Raw genomic sequence first — 22203 nt, forward strand, 5'->3', positions numbered from 1 at the left:
TGTCCTCATTTAGTCCTGGTGACCTTGTGCAGGGTCGGGAGGGGCCATCCTCTGGTGGTGATGGTGAGAACACCCCCTTGCTTCCGCCCAGGCTGCTTCTCTGACCTCAGGTGGGGTCTATTCCCTCCCACCCCCAGCTTTCATTTCTTTTTCTTTTAGAATCAGCTTTATTGAAGTCAATTTTATGTTTAGCTTTTATTTCTAAAGCTGAAAGAAGAAATGGTGCTATGATGGCAGTATTTGTTATTTGTGGTGCATTCAAGATATACCAAAGTGATGGGGTTCTAAATACTGTTGCTGTTCTTTAAACACAGCTTTTACTTTCCTATGTAATCGAAAGGGTAGCTGATATTTTACTTTTTAAAACTTTATGGTTTAATTCATTGCCCTTTCCAGAAACCTTTTGAAGAAGTGGCGGCTTACCATTAAATGGGGCTTGGTAAGGGCATGGTGACTTTGCTGTGATACACAGGTACAGCGTGTAGCCTGGGATTTTTGAATCATTACTCTTTCAGTCATCATGATTATCACAAACATGCATTATGCTCTTGCGGGCACTCCCTGTTTTAAGTGCTGTCTTTGTGTTATGCTGTCTAGTCCTCACCACAGCCTTAGGAAGCTAGGGGTGTTCTTACCTCCACCCTGAAGGAGGTATTAAAAGCTTCTCCAGGTTCCACAGTTACTGTGGGAATCAAGGCTGGAATCTGGATGGTGTGATCCAGAGTCCATGCTCTTGACTGCGGGCTAGTATTGTTAAGGAATGTCTACTCAGGAAGATTTGAAGCATTTTACATTATAGCATGTCTTGTGAAAAGTGTGCATTCATGTTTCTGGAGATGGTCTACTTTTACATTAATAGTGGAAGTAGCAATTAGATCATTTTAAAGTACATTACTTAATTGGTGATATGTACTGCAATATGTAAGCTAAGGGACTTTCCAAACGCCTTGCTTTTTCAAACCCACCTTCTGGGGGGTGGCTCACTTTGCAGACAAAACCAAGAATCAGGTCCCCACCCAGCAGGCTGTTATCATGAATTTGTCAACACCTGTTACTTATTTACCATTTAAATGATCTCACCGGTCCTGCTTATCAATGAATTCATTATGATCAAGCCAATATTGTTCAATTTTTAGAGTAGAAAATTGGTTGGTAAGCATTTTTATGCTCTTGGATTTGCCCATGTGGTAGTACAAATGATTCTCTACTAACTTGAATTCTCTTCCTCAGAGTGCTGGGTATGCAACTCAGAAATTCAGGGAAGCTGCTCCCTTCAAGGGAATCGAGCCCCTTCCCCAGCTCATTCCTCTGCGCTGCTGCAGTGCTAGGCAATGTTTTATCTTTTGTCCTGACTGTATTCAGAAGTTAAGTACAGCTACTTAACTTTCTCATTAATTTTCGCTGTCCAGAGTTGGAAAGAACAAGGAGCAGGGAGATTTCAGGACAGAGTGGATGAGGAAAGTGTCCGTGGCTCTCGTCGTCGGTGATTGTGGCAGGTGTTCCCCACACTTCTCCTTCAGTCTAGCATGTGCTTGTCGGAGCAGCTTGTAGCATTTACCTCCTGTCTGTCCTCTGTCCTCGTGAGAAAGAGAGATCCTCTGGGAGCTTTAGCTTTCCCAGGAGTGAAGCCTCTGGCTTGAGGAACACTCTCTGCTGTTGCCCTCCATGTCCACAAGGACCAGTGTCCCCGTGTGGTGCTGTTGCCCTGGGCGCTCCCCTGCACGGCCAGCCCCTCTGCTGCTGGTCGGGTCTCCCTGGTGCTGGTTACGAGGCCTTGCCCATGTCATCAGAGGTCACCCCCTCTCCTTGCCCTGCGTCCTTTGTTCTGGTGTGGCAGAAGAAAGGCGCCCATATTGTGACCAGAGTCAGAAGAGAATGTGCAGAATTGCTCTTGTTCTGTTTCTCTGTTCAGTTTAGAATTTAGGGGGAAGCTTTCTGTGGGTGGTGAGCAGACCCTGGGAGATACATTCAGGTGAAACCTCCATGTTATTCTCAACTTACTCCTCCCATTCTGTATGTGACAGGACCGATTTCTAGCACACCGAGGTGGAAAGGGAGTTAGTTTATGTTGTTAACACCAGTAATAAATGGTCTTTCGCATGGTTCATAGGTGCCTAGACAGAAATATTAGAGACTGTCCTAACCAAGTGCCTTATTTTATGGCTGAATTTGAGGTCAGGGGAGGGAAGAGACAATCTGAGCCATAGCTAGTCAGTTCCTGAACCAGAACTGAAATCTCCTGGCTTCCAGCCCAGAGCTCTGCCTGCAGGCCTGCACTACTGCTGCCTCACACGGAGAGAACCAGCCCCTGCCCGTGGGGTGGGAGCCGCCTCCCTGGAGTGGCATGCAGCCTGTTCCTGGCCCGTCTGTGATTACTTGACCTGGGGTCTCATGATGGAGCAGATGGCAGCGAGGATCTCTGCTGCCTCCTGCTGATGAGGCCAAGTATGTTTTTTAGGCAAGAGATATACACGTTCTGTGGTAAGACAAGGGAGATCTATCCTTGAGTGTGAAATTTGATTCATTGATTGTTTTTTTTATTGTTATAATATTTGGCATAAATGTAAGATTGCCTATCATTTTTTGATTTTTGATTTTGGGATGCTTTAACTTCACTGGCTGAGAACAGAAATGCTGTTTTTGAAAATAAAATAATTCTTATAGCTATGTATTTTAAAAATGTATCAGTATTCATTAAAAGAATCATCAGGTAGATCCAATTCATATTATAGATGGGAGAAATGAGACCCAGAGAAATTTAATAAAAGACTTAGCGAAGTTATGTTTATTAAGTCAGTATCAATACAAATCTTCTGACTTAGTTCATTTTACCATTTAGTTAGAGCTTCTTGTGAGCTAGACATTGTACTGTGAAGTTTTCATACATTATTTCTAATTCTTCTCACATTTCTGTCTAATGGATAATGTTCCCCCTTTTATAGATAAGAAAGTGGAAGGTCAGGCAGCTTAAGTACCTTGCCTTGTGAATGAGTGATTGAGAAGTAATGCAGGGGTGGTCTGAGTCCCAAGATCATGATTTAACAGTGTTCCATGCTGTCTCTTAGCTGTTTTCTTCAAGATTTGCGTTATCATAGTTAGTTTATCCCTGAAAGCAATAGTCTTTTCCTTGTGTTCAAGTCTTCTCTTTATGTTTGTTGTTAGACATAAGCAATATTTCTTGAGGAAGGTTAACTGTGTTGAGTGCGGTTGTTGTTCAGTTGAGCAGTCATGTCCAACTCTGTGACCCCAGGCACTGCAGCATACCAGGCCTCCCGTCCCTCACCGCATGGAGTTTGCCCAAGTTCATGTTCATTGCATCGTTGATGCTGTCCAACCATCTCATCTTCTGAACGCCTTCAGCTCCTTCTGCCCTCAGTCTTTCCCAGAATCAGGGACTTTTCCAATGAATCGGCTGTTCGCATCAGATGACCAAAATACTGGAACTTTAGCTTCAGCATCAGTCCTTCCAGTGAATATTCAGGGTTGATCTCCCTTAAGATTGACTGGTTTGATCTCCTTCCTGTCCAAGGGACTCTCATGAGTCTTACCTAGCACCACAGTTCAAAGGCATATATTCTTTGATATTCTACCTTCTTTACAGTCCAGCTCTCACAACAGTATGTGACCACTGGCCAAGACCATACGGACTATACGGACTATTGTTGGCAGAGTAATGTCTCTGCTTTTCAACACACTGTCTAGGTTTGTCATTTCTTTCCTGCCCAGAAGCAGTCATCTTCTGATTATATGGCTGCAGTGATTTTGGAGCCCAGGAAGAGGAAATCTGTCACTACTGCCACCATTTCCTTTCTATTTGCTATCATTACGAACAAAGCTAGTGGAGGTGATGGCATTCCAGTTGAGCTATTTCAAATACTGGAAGATGATGCTGTGAAAGTGCTGCACTCACTATGCCAGCAAATTTGGAAAACACAGCAGTGGCCACAGGACTGGAAAAGGTCTGTTTTCATTCCAATCCCAAAGAAAGGGAATGCCAAAGAATGCTCAAACTACTGCACAATTGCACTCATCTCACACGCTAGTAAAGTAATGCTCAAAATTCTCCAAGCCAGGCTTCAGCAATACATGAACCGTGAACTTCCTGATGTTCAAGCTGGTTTTAGAAAAGGCAGCGGAACCAGAGATCAAATTGCCAACATCTGCTGGATCATGGAAAAAGCAAGAGAGTTCCAGAAAAACATCTATTTCTGCTTTATTGACTATGCCAAAGCCTTTGGCTGTGTGGATCACAATAAACTGTGGAAAATTCTGAAAGAGATGGGAATACCAGACCACCTGACCTGCCTCTTGAGAAATCTGTATGCAGGTCAGGAAGCAACAGTTAGAACTGGACATGGAACCACAGACTGGTTCCAAATAGGAAAAGGAGTACATCAAGGCTGTATATTGTCACCCTGCTTATTTAACTTCTATGCAGAGTACATCATGAGAAACTCTGGACTGGAAGAAGCACAAGCTGGAATCAAGATTGCCGGGAGAAATATCAATAACCTCAGATATGCAGATGACACCACCCTTATGGCAGAAAGTGAAGAGGAACTAAAAAGCCTCTTGATGAAAGTGAAAGAGGAGAGTGAAAAAGTTGGCTTAAAGCTCAACATTCAGAAAACGAAGATTATGGCATCTGATCCCATCACTTCATGGGAAATAGATGGGGAAACAGTGGAAACAGTGTCACACTTTATTTTTTGGGGCTCCAAAATCACTGCAGATGGTGACTGCAGCCATGAAATTAAAAGACGCTTACTCCTTGGAAGAAAAGTTATGACCAACCTAGATAGCATATTGAAAAGCAGAGACCTTACTTTGCCAACAAAGGTCCGTCTAGTCAAGGCTATGGTTTTTCCAGTGGTCATGTATGGATGTGAGAGTTGGACTGTGAAGAAGGCTGAGCACCGAAGAATTGATGCTTTTGAACTGTGGTGTTGGAGAGGACTCCTGAGAGTCCCTTGGACTGCAAGGAGATCAGCCCTGGGATTTCTTTGGAAGGAATGATGCTAAAGCTGAAACTCCAGTACTTTGGCCACCTCATGCGAAGAGTTGACTCATTGGAGAAGACTCTGACGCTGGGAGCGATTGGGGGCAGGAGGAGAACGGGACGACAGAGGATGAGATGGCTGGATGGCATCACTGACTTGATGGACGTGAGTCTGAGTGAACTCCGGGAGTTGGTGATGGACAGGGAGGCCTGGCGTGCTGCGATTCATGGGGTCGCAAAGAGTCGGACACGACTGAGCGACTGAATTGAACTGAACTGAATGGGGGTGGATGCCATGATCTTAATTTTTTAAATATTTAGTCTTAAGCTGGCTCTTTCACTCTGCTCCTTCACCTTATCGAGATGCTCTTTAGTTCCTCTTCACTTTCTGCCGTTTAGAATGGTATCATCTGCATATCTGAGGTTGTTGATGTTTCTCCCTCCTATCTTGATTCCCGCTTGTAACTCATCCAACCCGGCATTTCTCATGATGTGCTTGGCATACAGGTTAAACAAACAAGGTGACAGCAGACAGCCCTGTCGTGCTCCTTTCTGAATCCTGAACCAATCATTTGTTCCATACAGGGTTCTAACTGTTGCTTTTTGACCTGCATACAGGTTTCTCAGGAGACAGTAAGATGGTCTGGTATTCCCATCTCTCTAAGAACTTTCCACAGTTTGTCATGATTCATATAGCCAAAGGCTTTAGTGTAGTTGATGAAACAGAGATAGATGTTTTTCTGAAATTCCCTTGCTTTCTCTATAATCCAGTGAATGCTGGCAATTTGATTTCTAGTTCTTCTTCCTTTTCTGAACACAGCTTGGACACCTGGAAGTTCTTGGTTCGCATAATGCTGAAGCCTAGCATGTAAGATTTTAAGCATGATTTTACTAGCATGGGAGATAGCTGCAATTGTCTGCTGGTTAGCACATTCTTTGGTATTGCCCTTCTTGGGAATTGGGGTGAGGATTGACCTTTTCCAGTCCAGTGGCCACTGCTGGGTCTTGCAGATTTGCTGACATAATGAATGCAAAACACTGATGGCATCCTCTGTTGGAGTGAAGTCGCTCAGTCGTGTCCAACCCTTTGCAACCCCATGGACTGTATGTAGCCTACCAGGCTCCTTCATCCATGGGATTTTCCAGGCAAGAGTAGTGGAGTGGGTTGCCATTTCCTTCTCCAGGGAGTCTCCCGCATTACAGGCAGACACTTTACCATATGAGCCATCAGGGAAGTCCTGTCCTCTAGGGATCTGGATAGTTCTGCTGGAATTTCATCACATTCACTAGCTTTATTAACAGCAGTGCTTCTTAAGGCCCACCTGACTTCACGCTCCAGGATGTCTAGCTCTGGGTGACTCACCACACCATTGTAGTAATCCAGTTCATTAAGATCTTTTTGATACAGTTCTTTTATGTATTTTTTTCCATCTCTTCTCAGTCTCTTCAGTGTCTACTAGGTCTCTACCATTTTTATCTTTTATTGTGCCCATCTTTGGGCAGAATGCTCCCTTGATGTTTCCAATTTTCCTGAAGAGATCTCTAGTCTTACCTCTTTTGTTGTTTTCTTCCATTATTAAACACTGTTCATTGAAGGCCTTCTTGTCTCTTCTAGCTGTTCTTTGAAACTCTGCTTTTAACTGGATGTACCTTTCCCTCTCTCATTTTCCCCTTCTCTTTGTTCTTCTGCTGTTTGTAAAGCCTTCTCAAATAACCACTTTGCCGTCTTGCTTTTCCTTTTCTTTGGTATGGTTTTGTTCACCGCCTCCTGTACAATACTACGGACCTCTGTCCATAGTTCTTCAGACACTCTGTCATATAGATCTAATCCCTTGAATATACTTGTTACCTCTACTGTGAATTCATACAGGATTTGATTTAAGTCATACCTGCTGGCCTAGTGTTTTTCTCAGTTTTCTTTAGTTTAAACCTGAATTTTGCTATCATAATATAAGCCACAGTCAGCTCCAGGGCTTGTTTTTGCTGACTATATACAGCTTCTCCATCTTCGACTACAAAGAATGGAATCGGTTTGATTTTGGTACTGACCATTTGGTGATGTCTGTGTGTGAAGTTGTCTCTTGTGTTGTTGAAACAGAGTATTTGCTATGACTAATGCAGAATTCAGTTAGCCTTTGTTTGCCCCACTTTATTTTTTGTTCTCTAAGGCCAAACTTGCCTATTACTCCAGGTATATCTTGACTTCCTACTTTTGCATTCCAATCCCCATTGATGCATAGAATATCTTTTTTAGGTATTAGTTCTAGGAGGTCTTCTAGGTCTTCATGGAACTGATCAATTTCAGTTTCTTCGGCATCAGTGGAATGGGCGTGCATGCTAAGTCGCTTCAGTCGTGTCTAACTCTGTGCGACCCCATAGACAACAGCCCACCAGGCTCCTCCATCCACAGGATTCTCCAGGCAAGAACACTGGAGTGGTTGCCATTTCCTTCTCCATAGACTTGAATTACTGTGAGGTTGAATGGCTTGCCTTGGAAACGAACCGAGATCGTTTTATCATTTTTGAGGTTGCACCCAAGTCCTGCATTTCAGACTCGTTTGTTGATTATGAGGGTTACTCTGTTTCTTCTATGGGATTCTTGCCCACAGTAGTAAATACAATGTTCATCTGAATTAAATTTGTCCATTCCTGTCCATTTTAGTTTGCTGATTCCTAGGACATCGTTGTTTATTCTTACCATCTCCTGCTTGATCACTCACAACTCACCTTGATTCGTGGACCTAACATTCCAGGTTCCTATGCAGTACTGTTCTTTGCAGCACTGGATTTTACTTTCGACAACCAGACAGATCCACAACTGAGCGTTGTATCCACTTTAGCCCAGCCACTTTATTCATTCTATTAGTATTTCTCCTCCACTCTTCCCCAGGAGCATATTGGACACCTTAGACCTGGGGGACTCATCTTTTGGTGTCATATCTTTTTGACCTTTTTAAATAGCTCATGAAGGTTCTCATGGCAGGTATAACTGGGGTGGTTTGCCAATCCCTCCTCCGGTGGGTCACGTTTTATCAGAACTCTCTGCTATGACGTGTCCATCTTGGGTGGCTCTGCATGAGATAGCTCATAGTTTCATTGAGTTATGCAAGCCCCTTCGCCACAACAAGGCAGTGATCCATGAAAGGAATTAAATATCTGAAACCTTAAATTCTTACTGAGAACACTTTGCTCATCTCAAGTGTCTCATTTTCATTGAAATTCATTTTAACACATTTGGATACTGGATCATATTAACTCTTACTAAGTAGCTTCACACACAGTGAAACAACCTAAGAACTATGAAAGAACTAAGGTGGAAAGTTAGGAGCAACTTGTTCATGAGGTGGTAGTGAAAGATATTTTTGGAAAGATGCTGACATTTTAACTTTGAGTTAATATTTGATGATTAAAGTGAAATTTTAGTTGAAATAATTTAAAATAGTTTAAACTTTCTAAAAGTCTTATTCCTTGTACTTCCACAGACTGGAAGTCATCAGTGTACTTGTCCATTAATTTCTTGTACTTCTCAGAATTTCTCTTACTACTCATATATAAGAATTCCATGTGGTACTTCAGTTTGCACAAAGAAGATGCATGAATGCCAGTGAATATATACAGGCTCATTGAATTGTGTTCCCTTCAGAATTATAACCTTATTCTCTATGGAAACATATAATGATATATTTCCTACTGTTGGTCTTTTGACATTTTAAACATAATTTAAACATATTCTAGTTGAAGCATTATCTAAAACATTAAATATTAATTTTAAGGTAAAAAAGTCAAAGCCTTGTGGAGATGGGGAACTTTGTTTATTGCTATGTATCAAACATCTGTAAGCGTCTGCAGCCTGTTATAGGAGCTCAACTGATGCTCAGTCAGTGAAGTCATGTGAAAGTATTTCCAAGGAAAAGTTTTTTAAATGAATGTGAGGATTTTCATCTTGGTTAAGAGACTCATGTTCCTTCTACTTTCCTTGTGAAACCTCTGTGCCTTCACTTACTAATATTTTGTCATCTTAAGATTGTTTGGGCTTCCCTGGTGGCTTAGCTGCTGAAGAATCTGCCTGCAGTGTGGGAGACCTGGGTTGGATCCCTGGGTTGGGAAGATCTGAAGAAGAGAAAGGCTACCCACTCCAGTATTCTGGCCTGGAGAATTCCATGGACTGTATGTATAGTCCATGGGGTCGCAAAGAGTCGAACACAACTGAGGGACTTTCACTTTCAAGATTGTTTAGCCAGAAACTGAAGGTAGACAGAAGCATTGGGTTTTTGCCGAGAACTTTTCCGAGTTGTTCAGTATTAGATATCTTCTGCTTATCTTTTCCTCACTTCCTTGTCTAATGTGATCAAGACCACCAAATGAATTAAAATGTTTGAATGAAGATATTTATCAAGTGCTAATGTTTATTGAGCATGTAGAATTTGTAATATATGGGAACATGAACTGTATTCTAATTTTAAAATATTTTTTTCCTTATGAAAAGAAAGAATTCCCCTCTTATGGAAATAATTCCAGAAAAACTTTGGCCTGACATTTAGGTCACCATACTCTGTAATTTTTATATGTATATATATATATGTAATATATATAATGTAATTTTTGCTATATATGTATATTGATGTTCATAGGAAGCAGTTGAGTTAAATGTGTACATGTATGTGTGTGTGTATGTGTGTGTATATATATATTTTTACACACACACACACATACATGGTAAGTATGTGAATATCTTGGTTTAGCAGTTTCTTTTAGTTCAGTACTATAGTTTATTGCCTGGGTACCAAAGCTACCTAATTCTCCTTTCCTACAATATTAGAAATGTACAGACATCATTAGCCATTATGGGAATGCAGATCAATGAGATACACACTTCACACCCACTAGAGTGACTAAAATGAAAAGACAGATAGCAAGTATTGACCATCATGAAAAAATTGGAATCCTTGCACATTGCTGATGGGAGTGTAAAATGATGCAGCCATAGGATAAAACAGTTTGGCAGTTTATTGAAAGACTAAAGATAGAGTTACAGTATGACCCAACAATTACACTACTAAGAAAAATAAAGACATGTCTACATAGAAACTTGTACATGAATGTTTATAGCAATATATTTATAGTAGCCATAAAATGGAAAGAACTCAAATGTTCATCATTGAATGACTAAACAAAATGTGGTATTTTCAGTGGAAAATTATTTGGCCTTTAAAAGAAATGAGGTATTGCTACATGCTACACATGGATGAATCTTGAAAGTATTGGGCCAGGTACAAAAGACCACTCTGTATCATTCCACTTACATAAAATGTCCAAACCCAGAAAGTAGATTAGTGGTTGCCTAGGGCTAGAGGCGGAGAAGGCAATGGCAACCCACTCCAGTACTCTCGCCTGGAAAATTCCATGGACGGAGGAGCCTGGTAGGCCGCAGTTCATGGGGTTGCTAAGAGTCGGACACGACTGAGCGACTTCACTTTCACTTTTCACTTTCATGCATTGGAGAAGGAAATGGCAACCCACTCCAGTGTTCTTGCCTGGAGAATCCCAGGGACGGGGGAGCCTGGTGGGCTGCCATCTATGGGGTTGCACAGAGTCGAACACGACTGACGCTACTTAAGGGCTAGAGGGGTTGGAAGGAGATGGGGAGTGACTGCTAATGGGTGCAGTATTTCTTTGTGTGATGAACGTGTTCTAAATTATATAGTGATGACCATTGCACATCTAAGAACCATTCTATTGTACACCTAAAAGGGTGAATTGAAAAAAAAAAGGTGAATTGTGTGACATGTAAATTACATCTCACCACAGTTGTTATTTTAATAAGCGTATGTTTAAATGCATTTGCTTCTATGAGCATAAATTATCTCCAGAATGATATCCACTGATTGCTTATGGGAAGGAGCTGGGTTCCTATCGGGCCCAAGTTCCAATTGTGCCTTGTAATGACTGTAACTATTTTACAAATAAATGTTGAATAATAAAATTATTAATAACTCCTTTCTGATTTTATGTGATTAGGTCCTTCAAGGGTTAGATTATCTCCACAGTAAGTGCAAGATCATTCATACTGACATAAAGCCGGAAAACATCTTGATGTGTGTGGACGATGCATATGTGAGAAGAATGGCAGCCGAGGCCACTGAGTGGCAGAAAGCGGGCGCTCCTCCTCCTTCAGGGTCTGCAGGTGAGAGGCTGGGCCAGCTTTGTCTGTGTAGGGGCATTGAGAACCTGCAAAGTTGTTCATAGGAAGCAGTTGAGTTAAATGTGTACATGTTAAGAAGTTGCGTAAGAGCCCGATGACTGGTAATAAGTAGACCTTTTTCTTGAGAAGGAAGATGCCCCAATTAAGTTGTACTTTAATATTTGAATTACTTAGCTTTGTCCTCCCTTAAAAGGTCACTGAACTCTTCTTACCTGCTGCTTCATTTCCATTTGAACGTTGTCTGCGTTGGCCACTTCTCTACAGAGGAGTGTATAGTAACAGGTTTCCTGTAGCCGACCTACAATCAGCAGAATGCTTCCTTGTCTCCATTGAGCATAGTTACATCAGTGTAACTGGTGCACTTAAAATTAGTTACAAGAACTTCAGGGTGAAAGAAGATCAACTGACTTGAGCATTGGTGTATGAAGTTTTATTTCTGGTTTTCACAAGGTGTCAAGGTGGCCGTGAAGTGTGGATGATGCTTTCATCCTCTCTTCACGTGCTTTCTGCCCTAGTGTGTTGGCAGGTATACACAGGGACTGCAGAGTGAAGGCCCTCAAACTGAGGCTGTTGGCAGATGAACCACTTATGAATCTTGTTTTGTACCATCAGGTTGCTGTTTAGATAATGGAACCATAGTATGTTAAGCTTTTGACATTGGCCAAGTCTGTTCATGTCATTTCTAGACTATTTGCAGTAGTATTGGATCTATTTTAGTTGTATAAACTTGTGAAATAGTTTTCAAACATAGATGTGTAAATTAATTGTTCGTCTCATTGTCTGTAAACAAGTTGGGTTGTGTCACTCTTCTCCATTTTCTTATCAGTCAGTGTTTTGTGATTGTGTGTTTTTGAAATGAATGAGTGTTTAATTTCAGATTAATAAGAGAAATGACTCCATGTGAACCACTATGGCTTTGCTTTTTAAGAGCCAATCATTTGTTTGAGTTAGATAAACTTTCTTTAGGGCTCTATGATTAACAAGCGTTAATATTTAACAGTTGTTTAAGTTGCATAGCCATTGAAAGGCAGTAGTTATTTCATTTTACAGTTCAGATTACCTACAAAAAGATAAGTATCTGTTTCACTCTAAATGTTCGCTTTGTTTTGTTTTGTTTTTAGTGAGTACTGCTCCACAGCAAAAACCTGTAAGTACTCACACACATACTTATATTACCTCCTTGTCAAAAGTGACTGACTAGTCATTATTGAACTTTTCTAATTGTAACATTAGTTTTTGTTTCTTTCTGCAACAACTTTTCTTTAAGGGTTGTTTGAGGCAATTAGTTTTACTTTTTGTTGCTGTTGTTCCTTTCTCAATCACAGATGTTGTCATGTATTTTAGTGTAAAAGACAGCCATGTTTATAAATGCTGTGCATCCTTAAATATGCAAGACAATGTTTTGAAAAAGTGAAGTGATTTTTAGAGGTGGGATAATTAGAGCTGTCCCAAATTCTGTGTTTTCCTCGTGTACTTTCTGGAGTGCTGTTGGCTGAGTCTGATAAAATGTGAGGTTATAGAGATAGGGTTTTAAGTGTGATTATTCCACAAACACTTTCTATTATTTCTAATTTGCCTCTAAGTTACCTATTTTTTCTGAAGCTGCTGTTCTAATTTTTTTCTAGCTAGTAGTTAAATGTGAAAGAGCGTTATCTGTGTGGTCCTATCAAAATATGAAGTGTGAGCAAATAAAGCAGGCTGTTTGAAATTAAATTCTAGCCCAGAGGACCTAAACCTGGTTTAGTCTTGGTTCCAGTCAAGCATAGAATATATGTATATCTCAAGTTAATGGGTCACCTGCAAGTTTTAAAGATCTTTATGACCCGAAAGCCCTTGGAAGGAAATGTGCAGAACTCCAGAGTGCAGCCAGCAACCCTCAGTCTGGAGTGGGAGTCCCAGCAAGAGGGGGAGCTGTAAGAATTCTGCCACCTGGCCTGCTGAGCTCTGCCGTGGCTTGAGCAGCTTGCTTTGATTATTGGTTCTGTGAAAGACTGGAGGATCCCATTGCCAGTACTTTCCAAGTCAGATGGCCATGACTGGAGGCAGACTGAAACCATGGCTTTCTCTTTTTTTCCCTTTACTTCATATGCTCATTTCTTACAGTTCCTGCTGTCTTGGCTGTTGTTAACAACTTTGTGAGACCCAAGCACAAACAGTGCTGTTGACCAAACATGAATGAAGTACACCTGTTTTGGCAGACAGTTGAGTAAGACAGTAGAGAAGGGAACATTGTTAATACTTTGTAGACAGGCAGCAGCAAATGAAACTTGTAAGAGTCGCTTCTTGTCTAAAGGCAGGAATGCCTCAGCATATTTAGTTCTTAGAATTTAAAGGGAAAAGGCTTGCTGGATTTAAGCTGTATCTCTCCATTGGCAGGAGCTGGTAGTAGTCCCGCTACTTGATATCAGCACTGGTTTCTTTTTTTTCTGGCTTTGCTGCAACGCTAACCATATTGTGGATCTCATGTCTGGGCATGTGATTTTAATTGAATAGACCTGAGAAAACAGACTGTGTTGGTATTTGCCATGTTGCCAGCACTTAGACGCTGCTGCATAGTGCTTTAAAAAGAAGCAAACTGACCTGTGCTATTTTCTTAACATGTTGTAGATAGGAAAAATATCTAAAAACAAAAAGAAAAAAATGAAAAAGAAGCAGAAAAGGCAGGCTGAGTTACTGGAAAAGCGCTTGCAGGAAATAGAAGAATTGGAGCGAGAAGCTGAAAGAAAAATAATAGAGGAAAACGTCACGTCAGTTGTACCTTCCAATGAGCAAGATGATGAATACCACCCAGAGGTGAAGCTAAAAACAGCAGGACTGGAGGAGGTGGCCGAGGGAGAGACTGCAAATAACAATGGTCAGTGAACGCTGGAGAGCGGGCTGCACCCCAGGGCCTCACGCAGGGCGACTTGGCGCTGCTGTGTTTCAGACCTGAGGGTGATTCCAAGTCTTCCCTGGAGAATGTAGGAGCTGTCTGATACTTGCTTTGTAAAATATGCACCAGAAATAGGTTTCAAAATAGTTTTTGTTTTTTAATGGAAAGTGTCTGAGAAGCACCATGTCTTTATCATGTTAATGATTGTCCTTCATTTGTAATTAAGCTTTGACTTAACAGTAATGTACCCTTAGACAATCTCTGAAGATTATATAGGAGAGGGTAGAAAATGGAAATACAGCTCTGTTTATGCTCATTTTCTCTAAGAGCTAACTTTTTCTAATAAGAGGAGGCTAGTTATTTAGTAAACGAAAAATAAGATTTAGAGAACCTGGAGATTTACCTCGAGAGCCCAGAGGTGTTTGCTGTGTAGCAAGTGCAATTAGCATGCTCAACCGTGTGTCTTGTTGGAGAGGATAGATGCCTAGTGCACTCTGTTCAGGAGAGTGACAAGCTCTAATTCTCACCCTTCCACTTCGTAAGGTGAAGCTGAGGACCAGGAGGAGAAAGAAGACACTGAGAAAGAAAACACTGAGAAAGATGAAGACGATGTTGAACAGGAGCTCGCGAACATAGACCCTACCTGGATAGAATCACCAAAAACTAACGGCCATATTGAGAACGGCCCCTTCTTACTGGAGCAACAGCTGGATGATGAAGACGACGATGAGGAAGATTGCCCAAATCCCGAGGAATGTAACCTCGATGAGCCAAATGCAGAAAGCGATTACACGTATAGCAGCTCCTATGAACAATTCAATGGTGAATTGCCAAATGGACGACATAAAATTCCCGAGTCACAGTTTCCAGAATTTTCCACATCATTGTTCTCTGGGCCTTTAGAACCTGTGGCTTGTGGCTCTGCACTTTCTGAGGGATCCCCCCTTACTGAACATGAGGAAAGCAGTCCATCCCATGACAGAAGCAGGACAGTTTCAGCCTCCAGCACTGGGGATTTGCCAAAAAGTAAGTGTTCCTTCCCATGAGCTCTGCTTTCAGTCCCTGAGTGTCATGCCCCTGACAGATACTGGGAAGGGGATTGCCTGGAGGAGGTATAGCCATGTGTGTATGCAGTAAGCACTTTTATTTTATTACTTTTGTAACCGTGAGTAAGTTAGTATAATTTTAAAAATATCCTGGGCCACTAGGATTTCTCTTGCCCTCTGCATATCAGATCCCATTTCTGAGTTTTTTTTTCCTTCTTCTGTCTTAGTGATGATACCTTTGCAAAAGTTTTCCAAGTCTAGCATTTTGCCCTGTAGCTTTCTATAGTGTACTTCCATCTGATAAAAATGCTATGTTTAGTTTTTGTTTTTTTTTTGTTCTGCTTCATTTCTAGTCAAGGGAAGATGTGCCTGCTCTCTATCTGTATTGAGGAAAAAATATCTTTATTTTGATAGCTGTTCTTGATTACACCACTCTGCTGTTAAAATTTTAAAGGAAGTGACGTAGGTTTAAATGTGGTGATGGTGTATATCAAACCCTGATTTTGAGGGTAGATGCCACATGACATATCTCTGCCTGTAGTGTGCTGGGGGACTTCAGGAGGCAAACTGTGTCACAGTTGGCTTGCACTCTGGCCCACAGAGGAAAAGCTCAGAAACCTCCTCTGCTCCCTCTGCTGACAAGAATGTTAACACATGGCGAGTCCGTTGATGAGCCAGTCCTGCAAATAGCTCAGGATGTTCTGCAGCCCCAGAGACCTGCAGAGTCCTCTGTTACTCACTGGCCACAGCTAGTCATCCTAAGGGTGTGGTTTTTCCTGTAACTTGGATAGACGTATTCTCCTGTCTACCTTTACTCTGACCAGGTTTAAAACTGCTTGAAATGCTTTCACAAGCAATGTGGCTTCATCTAAGGAAAAACTCACCTCTTATTCTCCTTGACCCTCATTCTATTCCCGTACTACTGCTGACACTTCAGGTACCAAGTGTATGTGTAGGGGCTTTCCTACGCTAAATAGCTCTCCAGCGCCGGCTCAGTGTCTCGCAGTTTAAGTGAAGTTTGACACTGCCTGGAGATAGTGTCACATGCCAGGGTCTAGGGCTCAGTTTCATCAGACTGTATCAATCTCCCACCCCCAACCCGTCACAAGTCCCAAGTCATCATCTCTGCTTCTGGTAAGTTCTGAATTGGAGGTTTCCATGATGCTGTCCTGGGGTTAGATTAATTTGTTAGAGCAGCTCACGGAACTCAGGAAAACAGTCAGCTAGCTGCTGGATGGTCTGTTGATGAAGAAAGGATGTAAGCAACAACCGGATGGAAGGGATGCGCAGGGCATGGTGTCTGGGGAAGGTGCGAGGCTTTCATGCTCTTTCCCGAATCACCCCCTCCCTGACATACCTCCCGTATTCCTCTGTGGTACGGACTCACTGATTCTTTTTTCTTTCAATTAACACATCCAATTGTGTGTTGTTATCATTTACAGCTTTTTTTTTTTTAATGCCAGAATTACCCCAAATTTGGCCTTTGTCAGCCTCTTCAGGTTGCTTCTTAGGTCCTTTTGACACAATCGCATTGTTCTCCAGGTGCCTCCTCGCTCTTCTAGAACCACGTGTCCCAAGTTCTTACTTGGGGCAGGACCCAGGCTGGATTCAGACTTGTTGCTGAGTAGTTTTTGCTATTAAGATCTTGTAAATGTTTTATAATGTACATAATGTATAGGAACAGTAGTATGTAAGCTTTATAAACACGCATATATTGAAATGAATGTTCAAACATCTTTTGTTGATGGAGTAAACAGCATAAAAAGGTTTAGTAATCTCAAGTGTAGCATGGTCTCTTCCCTATTTATTTTTAAGTCCTAATATCGAGTGTCTGTGTGAACGTGGCATGCTTGCTGATGCTTCTGGGAGAAAGAGCAGGTCTGGTTTTCCCTCTGGTGCCAGTCTCTTACCAAGCTGACCTTTTCGTTCATCCAGTCATTTGTTTGGGGGCACTCAGTTTGGGTTTTCAAAGCCTGGTCGTTGAACTGTGGACAGCCTCTGCACGGAGGTGCTTTGTTTCCTGTTGGGAGGATCCTGTCCTGGAGGCTGGCAGTTGGCCACGGGGCACTGAAGAACGGGAAGTGGGAGTAGTACCCTTCACTCAGTTTGTGTGGATCCTTGTTGTTGCAGCAGAGGGCATATATCAGGAAATAGTAGAAGAAATGCTGGGGCTGGAATGAGAAGATTGAGGATCACCTTATGTGGCAGGCTAGAGAATGTGAACTTCTCCCTGGAGTAATGGTGTAGCCACTGAAGGTTGGGAAGAGGAGGCAGGGTTCCTCTTGGATTATTAGCTGCTGGATATATATATATACACAAAAAATATTCTGGATATATATTTTACTATTATATAGTATTAAAGAGTCCTGGGGGCAGGGTGGCGCTTGCAGTGCACACGTCCTGTCGCCCTCACCTCGTGGTGGCCGTGTCGTCGGCAGTGCTTGGCTGGACGCTGGACCACAGCTCCACGCTCTTCTCTTTCCCACTCTTGCTTCCTAGATTGTTTCCTGCAGAGCAGTTCTGAGAGGGCTTTTTAAAGCATGCCCCCACCCCCCATCTCCAAGATATTTCCACGTCATTCTCTAAAGCTGACAGTCCCGCACAGTCCATCCCTAGCACCTCTCCTTCTGATACCGTCCCCACCCACCTCTGTCTCCCCTGCTGGTTCTGCTCCTCCCACACGGTCTTCTTTCTGAAGTTTCTCAAGGGCGCAAGTTTATTTCTGCCTCTCTGCGCTTTGGACTTGCTGTCATGTCTGCCCAGAGCCTCTCTCCTTTGTGCTGCCCTGCGTTCAGACCTCACCTCAAACATCACCTTCTCAGAAAAGACCCCTTGGGCTGAATGCCCTCATCAGTAATCCATCTCTGTTCTCTGCTTTTTTCTTCTTAGCATATAGAGTTACTTGACATAGTATGTGAATCAGTCGTTTTATTTACTTTATCATCCATATTCTCAACGAGCATGTGAGTTTCCTAATTAGGGTGTGGTGGCAGAACCTTGCTCTTCTGGTGCCCGGACGGCATTCACCACGTGGAAGGGACTCGTAAATACTTGGTGAACAGAGAGGTAAGGTTTGAGTGTTAAATCTTATAGTTCTGCTCTTTCCTTGGGCTGGCATTAAATCTCCTGCATATAAAGAGAATACTCATGCCTTCCTTGTAAGGCTGTTTTAAGCTTAAAGTATCAGTGAAGGCCTGCACAGTGCCTTGCAGATAAGTGACGGTGGCTGTTCATCATGGCGGCCCCGCTGGGCGGCATCTTGCTGGCACCCAGGCTCACTTGATGGCATGAATACAGTGTCACTCAGAGACTTAACAGCCCCAGCCCTTCCTAAAGCGAATTCTTCCTGCCTTTCTCTTTGCACTTTTCATTCCCTCCTTAGTAGCAGAGAGCAAGGATAAGCCATGATATAGTTGCGTAATAGTGACTGAATCAGGAGAGGTGATCTGATTTTTGGGCAAAGCAAAATCTCTATGATTATGTAGCGAGTGTGTGTGTCCCTGTATTTAAATGGGCCTTTTTGAGTGTTGTAGTCTGGTAACCTTTCACAGACACTTAGAGCAGGAAACTGTCACACTGAGAAAAGAGATGCAAACTGATTCTCTTTTACCTCCTGTGTGTTCTGAGTATGGTTAAATTTTTGAGGTAGATTTCCGAGTATCATTTGGAAGGCATTGTGTGCTGGGTAACTATGCACAGACAGAAACCCGGAGGCTAACAGCAGTCCCCAAAGAGACTTTGGTGCTCAGAAGCCAGGAGTATTAAATGCAAAGAAACTGTACCGGTCGTGCCTGGATTAACAATGGTTTGACTTTGTGATGGTTGCAAAAGTGAAATGCAGTCTGTAGAAGCTGTGCTTCACGTTTGGAGTGGTGGCGCCTACCACGTGGCCTCTCATCCTTGGCTGGACCCTCTCTGGCCTAAATAGAAGCCTTGGCCTCAGAGGGCAGGTAGAGCGGAGCCCCTAGCTCTCCTGTGTTTGGTCTGCTTTTGTTTTGGGGCGTGAGAATGGTCCTTTTCTCTTCCTCCTTTACTGAGAACTGAGCCTCATGGTGTTTAAGTCATTTGTAACTTGTAGATGTTGAAAATTAAATTTGAATCCAGTTCTGCAAAGCTCTTATTCCACTGTTGTGCCTTCTGACTCTCCTTTATTTAGTGACAGGAGGGATTCATCTGGCCATTTCCGGTGCTGGCCATCGGTCTGTTGGGTCAGCATTTTTGTTTTCTCTGGGACTCAGTTTCTCAGCCCATTCCCTGTTCAGTGTGAACACCTCACATGTCTGTGTGGGTCTCTGTGCTGCCGCCCTTATCATTTCTGATTTCTGTGTTTCTTCTCCTTGGCTCATACCTGGCCTTTGGTGAGACCTTACGGTGTTACAACTTCTTCATAAAGAGGGATGTGGGCCTAGGGCAGATAGAGAAAAGGAAAACACCCGAGTCTGACTGACTCGGGTTGATCCATCAGTCCGAGGAACAGGTCTTGAGGGCTAAAATGTCACCCAGAGTTCTCTCGCATTTTCTGGCCCCTCCTGGGAAGCTTTGTGGGCGCCCCAGGTCCTGGATGCCTCACCCACTCGCTGCCCTGTTCATGGTACATGCCGCCTGGCCTTGCTGCCTGCCTGGGATGCCAAGCTTCATACAAGGGTCTGCCCAAAAATGGTTGTTCAGTCGCTAAGTCATGTCTGACCCCTTGCAATCTCATGGATTGCAGCACGCCAGGCTTTCCTGTCCTTCACAGTCTCCCAGAGTTTGCTCAAACTCATGTCTCTTGAGTCAGTGATAAAATCCAACCATCTCAACCTCTGTCACCCTCTTCTTCTCCTGCCCTCAGTGTTTCCTATCATCAGTCTTTTCTAATGAGTCAGCTCTTCACATCAGGTGGCCAAAGTATTGAAGCTTCAGTATCAGTCCTTCCAGTGAATATTCAGGGTTGATTTCCTTTAGGATTGACTGGTTGGATCTCCCTGCAGTCCAAGGGACTCTCAAGAGTGTTTTCCAGCACCACAGTTCAAAAGCATCAATTCTTTGGCCCTCAGCCTTCTTTATGGTCCAACTCTTACACACACACACAGCCCCCTCTCCGCCCCACATGCATGCACGCACACATACACCTCTCCATCCTGCAGGGGAATCTTCTCTCTACCCTCGAGTTTAGTAATATCACACTTCCGAGCTAGACGGAAACCAGTAGGGAACTGACGTGATCTAATGAGGAGCAGCTAAAAGTTACAGGAACTGAGTGGCCTGACCCAGAGGTGAAGGAGGGGGAGAAAGGAGAATGGGCAAGTCAGTGTGCATGGGGTCTCTGGGCAGCTTGCCCTCTTATGAAGTATTTCCCTGAGATGGAGAATTTGAGAACTTAAATTTGTTGAGGTCAACTTACAGGATTCCAGGCCTAAATGATCATGCCACTACTTTTCTAGAAAAGGAGTGTGCCCTGCAAGCATTGTGTACACACATGCAAACCACTTAACCCAGGCGCTAACTGTCCTGCTGTTTACTCATGCCAGCGAAAACCCGGGCAGCCGACCTGCTGGTGAATCCCCTGGACCCCCGGAATGCCGATAAGATTAGAGTTAAAATTGCAGACCTTGGAAATGCTTGTTGGGTGGTAAGTAAAGTGTTTTTTCTTTCTTTGGTTGTGATCATGTATTAGACGATGCTTTTTCTCTTTTTTAATGTCTGTGTTCCTCCACAGTAATGTAGTCTGTTCCCTTCCAGCATAAACACTTCACAGAAGACATCCAGACGCGTCAGTATAGATCCATAGAGGTTTTAATAGGAGCAGGTTACAGCACGCCTGCTGACATTTGGAGTACGGCATGTATGGTAAGAGCGGCCTGTGCCCTTTTCCTCCATGTAAAGGCTCATCCCTTTAGTCCCCACAGTAGGCCAGTCTTACGAGTGCCCATGGCCTAAGCCTTCTGACAGGAGGTTGTCCAAGGAGGGGTGGGCGGGCAAGGTTTAGAGTTGGCAGGATCATTCTCAGGCGTGTCCTGGTGTATGTTTTGATTTGGGCTTGTGAGAGACAACCTCGCAAGGCCCTCTATAGCCCCCAGCTACAGACCTCCGCCATGGTGATGGACTTCACGTAGTTCCTCTTGGCTCTTGAAGTCTTGTGGGCTGTACACAGCCTGTGTTTCCCTCACTCAGGCTGGGGAGGAAGATGAAATAGCTGTGATTTAGGGGAAGGTTTGAGGAGGTCTGACAGACGTGTTACTGGAGAGGAGAGGCTCTCCCCACATACCACTGTTTACGCTCTCTCCTGTTAAGTACAGTCTAGAAACCGTTCTGGCTTACGGCTCTAGGCCGTCTAGCCTCGTCGGAGGTACCAGCAGCTGCGTATGCTGTTTGAGTGAGTCTGGTCCCACAGGCAGCTTGGAGATGGTTTTCCTCAGATTTTCCTGTGTATATAGATACATAGAGAGATAGCAGAGCCTTTTTGCTGCCACTTGTGTGCATCAAAAGTCTGGTTGTGTCTAAACTCTCCCAAGTTCTGCCAGTGTCTCTTCTCACTCTCTCCTTACCTGTGAACCAATGAGCATGAATAGTCCCTTGTCTATAAGCCAGTTTCAGTTTCTTTCTTGGTCCTGTTTCCTGGCCAATTTCTCTTAGTGAGCTGAGCTTGGTGGTCTTTTGTTGGAAACATGGATGTATCTGTTGCCTCAGGTGGTGTTTCATGATTTTCTTGTATCGTCTCCCCCGCCCTCCCCCCCAAATTCTTCTTTTCTGTTTAAAGTGAGAGAGCATGTGTGTAAACCTTGGTACTTGTCTTCTCACTAAAAAAAAAAGAAAAAAAGAGTGCAGAATAAATACAACTGTCTGTGATTTAAAGGTTACTGCAGCGCTCCTTGTGTGTGTGTCCTTTGATGCTAAAACTATGAAAAAAGAAACTCTGTCTTTCAAATTTGCAACCAGTATGGCCAAAGAGGTCTAGAACAGAAAGTATGCCTTTCTGTTCTCTGATGGGTAATGCCAGAGAATAATTTTAAAATTACATTTCTCAATAAGTATAAAAAACTGAGTCCTTGCTGTGCTGGGTATGGAGACAAATGGTTAGAAGAGCTGGTGTGTGTGTCATGGC

General features: G+C 43.1%; 1 protein-coding gene across 10 annotated transcripts in view; it reads left to right on the top strand.

The window, feature by feature from the left end:
* The window catches only part of SRPK2 (SRSF protein kinase 2), a 244241-nt gene that overhangs the window by 204228 nt on the left and 17810 nt on the right, over window positions 1-22203 (top strand). For all 10 annotated transcript variants that reach the window (XM_027539709.1, XM_027539713.1, XM_027539712.1 and 7 more), the window contains 6 exons: window positions 11018-11183; window positions 12323-12348; window positions 13809-14055; window positions 14617-15099; window positions 20630-20730; window positions 20841-20948. In XM_027539709.1, coding sequence (XP_027395510.1) covers window positions 11018-11183; window positions 12323-12348; window positions 13809-14055; window positions 14617-15099; window positions 20630-20730; window positions 20841-20948 — 1131 coding nt within the window. The remainder of the gene's footprint in view (window positions 1-11017; window positions 11184-12322; window positions 12349-13808; window positions 14056-14616; window positions 15100-20629; window positions 20731-20840; window positions 20949-22203) is intronic.

The sequence above is a fragment of the Bos indicus x Bos taurus genome, chromosome 4 (assembly GCF_003369695.1).
Source record: "Bos indicus x Bos taurus breed Angus x Brahman F1 hybrid chromosome 4, Bos_hybrid_MaternalHap_v2.0, whole genome shotgun sequence".
Lineage (NCBI taxonomy): Eukaryota > Metazoa > Chordata > Mammalia > Artiodactyla > Bovidae > Bos > Bos indicus x Bos taurus.